This window comes from Oncorhynchus clarkii, chromosome 19, assembly GCF_045791955.1.
Source record: "Oncorhynchus clarkii lewisi isolate Uvic-CL-2024 chromosome 19, UVic_Ocla_1.0, whole genome shotgun sequence".
Lineage (NCBI taxonomy): Eukaryota > Metazoa > Chordata > Actinopteri > Salmoniformes > Salmonidae > Oncorhynchus > Oncorhynchus clarkii.
In genome coordinates, this window is record NC_092165.1 from 27,383,489 (window position 1) to 27,392,497 (window position 9,009).

The following is a 9,009-nucleotide window of genomic DNA, read 5'->3' on the forward strand; positions in this document are numbered from 1 at the left end:
AGAGCAAGGTGCCTCGCAAGGATCCGCAGACGGTGAGTGTGAAAGCTGCCATTACTGTCAGTATTACTTGCCAATGTACAATCAAAGGACAATAAATTACACGAGGTACGATCACGAATATCCTACCAACGGGACATCAGAAATTGTAACATCTTATGTTTCACGGAATCGTGGCTGAATGATGACATGGATATTCAGCTAGCGGGAAATACGCTGCACTGGCTAGATAGAACAGCACACTCCGGTAAGAGTGGTATGTGCATATTTGTAAACAACAGCTGGTGCACGAAATCTAAGGAAGTCTCTAGATTTTGCTCGCCTGAAGTAGAGTATCTTATGTAAAGCTGTAGACCACACTATTTGCCAAGAGAGTTTTCTATACTTTCATGGCTGTTTATTTACCACCACAGACGGATGCTGGCACTAAGACACCACTCAGTCAGCTGTATAAGGAAATAAGTAAACAGGAAACCACTCACCCAGAGGCGGCGCTCCTAGTGGCTGGGGACATTAATGCAGGGAAACTTAAATCAGTTTTACCTAATTTCTACCAACATGTTAAATGCGCAACCAGAGGGGAAAAAATGCTAGATCCCCTGTACTCCACACACAGAGACGCATTCAAAGCTCTCCCTCACCCCCCATTTGGTAAATCTGACCACAATTCTATCCTCCTCATTCCTGCTTACAAGCGAAAATTAAAGCAGGAAGCACCAGTGAGTCGGTCAATAAAAAAGTGGTCAGATGAAGCAGATGCTAAACTACAGGACTATGCTGGAATGGTCCAAACACACCAAGACAGTCGTGTCTTGGAGTGGCATGACAAAGCCTATTCCCCCTCAGGAAACTAAAAAGATTTGGCATGGGTCCACAGATCCTCAAAAGGTTCTACAACTGTAACATCGAGAGCATCCTGACTGGTTGCATCACCGCCTGGTACGGCAACTGCTCGGCCTCCGACCCCAAGGCACTACAGAGGGTAGCGCGTACGGCCCAATACATCAAGCTTCCTGCCATTTAGGACCTCTATACCATGCGGTGTCAGAGGAAGGCCCTAAAAATTGTCAAAGACCCCAGCCACCCCAGTCAGACTGTTCTCTCTGCTACTGCATGGCAAGTGATACCGGAGCTTCAAGTCTAGGACCAAAAGGCTTCTCAACAGCTTTTACCCCCAATCCATAAGACTCCTGAACAAGTAATCAAATGGCTACCCGGACTATTTGCATTGTCCCGCCCCCACAACCCCTCTTTTACACTGCTGCTACTCCGTTTATAAACTATGCATAGTCACTTCAACTATACATTCATGTACATACTACCTCAATTAGCCAGACTAGCACATTGGCTACCCGGACTATCTGCATTGTGTCCCGCCACCCACCAACCCCTCTTTTACGCTACTGCTACTCTCTGTTTATCATACAAGTTTTGAGAATGACACAAACATTCATTTCCACAAAGTCTGCTTCTTCAGTGTCTTTAGATATTTTGGTCAGAAGTTACTATAGAATACTGAAGTATAATTACAAGCATTTTATAAGTGTCAAATGCTTTTATAGACAATTACATGAAGTTGATGCAAAGAGTCCATATTTGCATATTTGTGTTGACCTTTCTTTTTCAAGACCTCTGCAATCCACCCTGGCATGCTGTCAATTAACTTCTGGGCCACATCCTGACTGATGGCAGCCCATTCTTGCATAATCAATGCTTGGAGTTTGTCAGAATTTGTGGGGTTTTGTTTGTCCACCCGCCTCTTGAGAATTGACCACAAGTTCTCAATGGGATTAAGGTCTGGGGAGTTTCCTGGCCATGTACCCAAAATATCGATGTTTTGTTGATATTCACCAAACTGTTCCTGCATGGTTGGGAGAAGTTGCTCTCGGAGGATGTGTTGGTACCATTCTTTATTCATGGCTGTGTTCTTAGGCAAAATTGTGAGTGAGCCCACTCCCTTGGCTGAGAAGCAACCCCACACATGAATGGTCTCAGGATGCTTTCTGTTGGCATGACACAGGACTGATGGTAGCGCTCACCTTGTCTTCTCCGGACAAGCTTTTTTCCGGATGCCCCAAACAATCGGAAAGGGGATTCAGAGAAAATGACTTTACCCCAGTCCTCAGCAGTTCAATGCCTGTACCTTTTGCAGAATATCAGTCTGTCCCTGATGTTTTTCCTGGAGAGAAGTGGCTTCTTTGCTGCCCTTCTTGACACCAGGCCATCCTCCAAAAGTCTTCGCCTCACTGTGCGTGCAGACACACTCACACCTGCCTGCTGCCATTCCTGAGCAAGCTCTGTACTGGTGGTGCCCCGATCCCGCAGCTGAATCAACTTTAGGAGATGGTCCTGGCGCTGGACTTTCTTAGGTACCCTGAAGCCTTCTTCACAACAATTGAACCGCTCTCCTTGAAGTTCTTGATGATCCGATAAATGGTTGATTTAGGTGCAATCTTACTGGCAGCAATATCCTTGCCTGTGAAGTCCTTTTTGTGCAAAGCAATGATGATGGCACGTGTTTCCTTGCAGGTAACCATGGTTGAAAGAGGAAGAACAATGATTCCAAGCACCACCCTCCTTTTGAAGCTTCCAGTCTGTTATTCAAACTCAAACACCATGACAGAGTGATCTCCAGCCTTGTCCTCGTCAACACTCACACCTGTGTTAACAAGAGAATCACTGACATGATGTCAGCTGGTCCTTTTGTGGCAGGGCTGAAATGCAGTGGAAATGTTTTTTTGAGGATTCAGTTCATTTGCATGGCAAAGAGGGACTTTGCAATTAATTGAAATTCATCTGATCACTCTTCATAACATTCTGGAGTATATGCAAATTGCCATCATACAAACTGAGCCCGCAGACTTTGTGAAAATTAATATTTGTGTCATTCTCAAAAAACTTTTGGCCACAACTGTATATGCAGTCACTTTAACCATACTTACATGTACATAATACCTCAATTAGCCCGACTACTGTTATTTTACACTGTTGTTTTTATTTCTTTACTTATCTATTGTTCACCTAATACCTATTTTTTACTTAAAAATTGCACTGTTGGTCAGGACCTGTAAGTAAGTAAGCATTTCACTGTTGTATTCGGTGCACGTGACAAATAAACTTTGATTTGATTGATGTGTATTTCCAAATCATAGCAAAGGGTCTGTATAGTTATGTAAATAAGGTATCTGCTTTTTATGCTTACTATCTTTGCAAGCATTTCTAAAAACCTATTTTCGTTTTGTCATTATGGGGTACTGTGTGTAATTTGAGGATTTTTTCCCCCCATAAATTTTAGAATAAGGCTGCAACGTAACAAAATGTGGAAAAGGTCAAGGGGTCTGAATACTTTCCGAATGCACTGTGTTTATCTCACAATTGACTTCAGGTGTGTGTGTTTTATTGTCTGTTCAAGGTCAGTGGCCTCTGGGCATCCAGCCAATTTAAGAGTTCAGGCTAGGTGCTTCGTTCTTTAGCCCCTATGAGAACAAAATCCCTTGTTTTGCTTGAACTGGCTGTAACCTATTCCTTGAGACCCAGCAATGGCAAACAAAATCTAGGAGGACAACTACATCAGGTGGCACATCAAATCACACATAAAAGTTCTCCACAAAACCTAAAAAAAAAACATAATCAATGAGCCGCCAGAAAACGTGTGGCGAGATAGCACTTGCCCCAGTACTTTTCAGTACTTTTCAATCTGGTCACTTTCAAGCAGCAGCAACAAACTCGTTTTACCAGACATATTCATTAGTTCACATCATAGAACATTTTTAAAAACGTTTTTCAACTGGGAAAAATGCAGGCGTTTCTTATTAGACAAGTTTACACAGTACCCCCCCCCCCCCCCAATTTCAGCCTGTTTGCCTCCATTCGGTCTAGCGAATACAACCCTGTCTCTGGGATTTCACACTGTCACAGTGGTCTTCTAGCTACAGCCTACAGAGCCTCATCAACCACACCTCTCAACAAATCAATGTAGTTGCACCAGCACCTCATTGTTTGCGCGTGGTTTCTTTCTTCGCTCACGCTCCTCTCCTGCCTGGTTGCTTGCCTCGTGAGAGAATGAATCACACATTTTAAATGGAAAACAAGGTATGTGTTAATAAAAGTAGCTAATAAAAGAAGTTGTCATCCTCTAAAACTAGCTACATTGATGCAATCTATAGCTAGCTAACAAAACTACTAGTGTTAGCTTTAGTAGCCTAGCTACAGTAGATAGCTAGCTAACATTAGCTAGCTAGGTTGATCCAATCAGGCAGCAAACATTAATAACTTCGATTCACTGAATAAATGTGTTTGGAACAGGATAAAGAAGGTGAAATGATCGGATTCTGCTACCCAAGGCTAAGGGATAGTGAGTGACGTTCCTGAGAAAGGTGAGTCAGACAGTTTGTTAGTCCAGTAATGTTGGAATATAATTATTATTATTTTTTTTTTACTGCAGGTGATAATTCGCAAAATGTTTGTGGTGCAAATTTCACTGTCTTAAACGAGAAAAAAGAATCCACCACAGAGCAGTCTACACAGACAATATGAACAGATTTGTCCAACTATAACAGATGGATATCTAATGCAGAGAGAGAGAATATATTTGTATTCTAGCACCACCATAACTTTCACAAATAGAGACAGGCAGCTTGCAAAGTCTATTGTGTATAGTGTTAAATGTAACCCTGCCTTACATAAAGCTTACAGACTGAATAATTGCAGAAGAGCACTGTCGTCAGATGAACAAATAATAGTTTGACATACAATTCAAATCGTTCACAATGTAGAAAAGTGTCTGTCTTTTTTTTATTTTTCAAGGTCCACTGTTTAACATTGTATCTAGAGTGAAATAGACATTTAAATACATTGTAACCGTTCTTTGCATAATGCTCAGCCGTGTTATAGTAGTTTGCTAAACTACAGAATATGCTGTCCATTGAAGTAGTTGTTTCTGGCTCATTTGATATCCAATTCAGAATGAATAATAACACGGTTTGTGGTAGTTTGAAAGGGTTTCATCAACCTTTGGCCAGGAGTGTTTCCAATTCACATAACCTGACAAGAAAACTCCCAACCCTATAGTCATAGCACAGATTAAAAGGGAAGCAAGCTATCTATAATAATAATAATACAAGTATTTTGATATAGCCTATGAATAGGACCCAGAGTTTTACCTGACCAGATCATTAGATCAGAAAAAACTCCAGGCCCCAGAAAAGACTAGTACACATTTTGCCACACCACTTTGGAACCGGTGGTGCAACCTCTGTGCCTATAACATAAGCTACACACAGAACAAATAGGCTACAATATATAGATTAGAGTGTAAAGAATATTTTCAGTATTTCTGCATCTATTTGAATCAATAATGAAATCCTATTATTTCATCCAAAAATGTTAGACTACAATTAAAAGGAAAAATCCACCCAAAACCACTCATTCCTTTAATTTACAGTGTTAAATAACACCAATATGTGGGAACAATATTTTTGTTGTGAACAAATGTTTCATTTTGGCATTATAGTAAGGTTTGTAGCAACATGGAGAATTAGTCTAGTGAGAGTGACTATCACAGTGCTACGTCATACCGGATGGATTTCTGCATGCTTGAAATGGCAATAACTCAGATAAACAGGGAATCAATAGAAGCATAGTTTGGGGGTGGGGTAGAGAGAATGTCTGCTAATAGAGGAATATTAAAGGCCCAGTGTACTACTTTAGTGAATAAAATATATATATATAAACAAAATTCAACGCACACTTAACCAGCATGGCTACCACAGCATTCTGCAGCGATACGCCATCCCATCTGTTTTGCGCTTACTGGGACTATCATTTGTTTTTCAACAGGACAATGACCCAACACACCTCCAGGCTGTGTAAGGGCGATTTGACCAAGAAGGAGAGTGATGGAGTGCTGCATCAGATGACCTGGCCTCCACAATCACCTAACCTCAACCCAATTAAGATGGTTTGAGATTAGCTGGACCGCAGAGTGAAAGAAAAGCAGCCAACAAGTGCTCAGCATTTGTGGGAACTCCTTCAAGACTGCAGGAAAATCATTCCAGGTGATGCCGGTTGAGAGAATCCCAAGAGTGTGCAAAGTTGTCATCAAGGCAAAGGGTGGCTATTTGAAGAATCTCAAATCTCAAACATATTTTGGTTACTACATGATTACATGTGTTATTTCATAGTTTTGATGTCTCCACTATTATTCTACAATGTAGAAAATAGTAAAAATAAAGAAAAACCCTTGAATGAGTACGTGACTCCAAACTTTTGACTGGTTCTGTACAGTTGAAGTTTACATATACCCTAGCCAACTATATATTTAAACTCAGTTTCACAATTCCTGACATTTAATCCTTGTAAAAATCCCCTGTCTTAGGTCAATTAGGATCACCACTTTATTTTAAGAATGTGAAATGTCAGAATAGTGGTAGAGCGAATGATTTATTTCAGCTTTTATTTCTTTCATCACATTCCCACTGGGTCAGAAGTTTACATACACGGAATTAGTATTTGGTAGCATTACCTTTCAATTGTTTAACTTGGGTCAAACATTTCGGGTAGCCTTCCACAAGCTTCCCACAATAAGTTGGGTGCATTTTGGCCCATTCCTCCTGACAGAGCTGGTGTAACTGAGTCAGGTTTGTAGGACTCCTTGCTCCCACACGCTTTTTCAGTTCTGCCCACACATTTTCTATGGGATTGAGGTCATGGCTTTGTGATGGCCACTCCAATACTTTGACTTTGTTGTCCTGAAGCCATTTTGCCACAACATTGGAAGTATGCTTGTGGTCATTGTCCATTTGGAAGACCCATTTGCAACCAAGCTTTAACTTCCTGACTGATGTCTTGAGATGTTGCTTCAATATATCCACATAATTTTCCTCGTGATGCCAACTATTTTGTGAAGTGCACCAGTCCCTCCTGCAGCAAAGCACCTCCACAACATGATGCTGCCACCCCCGTGCTTCACGGTTGGGATGGTGTTCTTTGGCTTGCAAGCCTCCCCCTTTTTCCTCCAAACATAACATTGGTCAAACAGTTCTATTTTTGTTTCATCAGGGCAGAGGACATTTTTTCAAAAAGTACGATCTTTGTCCCCATGTGCAGTTGCAAACCGTAGTCTGGCTTTTTTATGGCGGTTCTGGAGCAGTGGCTTCTTCCTTGCTGAGCAGCCTTTAAGGTGATGTCAATATAGGACTCGCTTTACTGTGGATATAGATACTTTTGTAGCGGTTTCCTCCAGCATCTTCACAAGGTCCTTTGCTGTTGTTCTGGGATTGATTTGCACTTTACGCACCAAAGTATGTTAATCTCTAGGAGACCTAACACGTCTCCTTCCTGAGAGGTATGACGGCTGCGTGGTCCCATGGTGTTTATACTTGCGTACTATTGTTTGTACAGATGAACGTCGTAACTTCAGGCGTTTGGAAATTGCTCCCAAGGATGAACCAGACTTGTGGAGGTCTACAATTTTTTTCTGAGGTATTGGCTGAAGCAAAGAGGCACTGAGTTTGAAGGTAGGCCTTGTGAAATACATCCACAGGTACACCTCCAATTGACTCAAATTATGTCAATTAGGCTATCAGGAGCTTCTTAAGCCATGACATAATTTTCTGGAATTTTCCAAGTTGTTTAAAGGCACAGTCAATTTAGTGTATGTAAACGTCTGACCCACTCGAATTGTGAAACATTGGATTATAAGTGAAATAATCTGTCTAAACAATTCTTGGAAAAATTACTTGTGTCATGCACAAAGTAGATGTCCTAACCAACTTGACAAAACTATAGTTTTTTAACAAGAAATGTGTCGAGTGGTTGAAAAACGAGTTTTAATGACTCCAACCTAAGTGTATGTAAACTTCCGACTTCAACTGTATATATATTTTATATATTTTTTTTTTTCGGGGGGGGGGGGGGGGGGGGTTGATTGAATTCTAGAGGCGTTGACGGGAGAGGGACTTGCATGCACACATTTTCATAAACCAACAAGCAGCCGCATACAGTATGTGGAAAGGAATCTGGAATGCGGAACCCAATGCGAACAGTAATGTTTTCAGAAGGCATATAAAAAAGGAGACCATCCGGTACAAAACAGTTTGAATAGTTCAGAGTTCATCACAACAATGATATCACTTCTTGAATTATGTCTACAGTAAAAACAACTATTCAGATAGACATTATGGAAAGCAATATTCCCACAAACTGACATTCTACAGTAGGCATGTTGGAAAATCTACTTAAACAAGCGCAGCCGCTTATTCATTTGAACCATTACAACCGATTGTAGACCATATTTGATATACTAAAAGTGTTTCTAACCTAAAGTTTGTCTTACCTGCTGATCCACCGGCAATGATCTGGTGAGATGCCTCCCGTAATAAACCTTGCTTTTTGGGGGATGTCATGTTGTTTCGTTAGTCTGCCTGCAAAAGCACACATCACATCAACATGAGTTCACTGACATACCTTAAAGAAAAACGCGATACAAAATCTACAGTAAGTTCATTTCAACGTGGTGAAATACAATGTGTAACTATGACCTAGTGATTTTTTTGGGGGTGACCAAAGTGTCGAGTATGTCCCAAACACGGGCAACTGCAACTGGAATTTCAGGCTATTCAAACTTCGGGTTTACCTGTTAGTGGATCAGAAATGACAGCTTGGGCATATTCATAACACCGATTCTGTTGAAAAACGTGTTTTAAACGGAAGAACGCGAAACAGGGCGGGACCTACCTGAATTTATCCAATAGAAACTCTCTATGGACATATTCTGCCGCTTGTCAATTTCGCTTCGAGCGTAACGTTGACCAGCGCAATAGCAAAATGATGCATTTCCGAGTTGTGTAGCCCATAGAGATAGATAGAGAACTCATTTGTAACTGTGCAGAATGGGTATCGGGAGGGATCAGCCAATGGAGTTGGAAGTCCCACCCAGTTGGCTACGTTAAAATGGAAGCCCTAAATGGCGCTAAAATGGCCTTCTGTCCATAAGAGGTCTCTATCATTCTC

At 41.2% G+C, this 9,009-nt stretch overlaps 1 protein-coding gene across 3 annotated transcripts in view; it reads right to left on the reverse strand.

Annotated features, from left to right (window-relative positions):
• The window catches only part of LOC139374193 (solute carrier family 25 member 21), a 234,736-nt gene extending 225,939 nt beyond the window's left edge, over positions 1-8,797 (reverse strand). The window contains exons 1-2 of one of the 3 annotated variants that reach the window (XM_071115211.1): positions 8,734-8,797; positions 8,333-8,420 (exon numbers count right to left, since the gene is read on the reverse strand). In XM_071115211.1, the coding sequence (XP_070971312.1) occupies positions 8,333-8,402 (70 nt within the window). In that variant the 5' untranslated portion in view covers positions 8,403-8,420; positions 8,734-8,797. The other 2 variants (XM_071115209.1, XM_071115210.1) reach the window with 2 other exon arrangements.
• Positions 8,798-9,009: the final 212 nt, after the last annotated feature.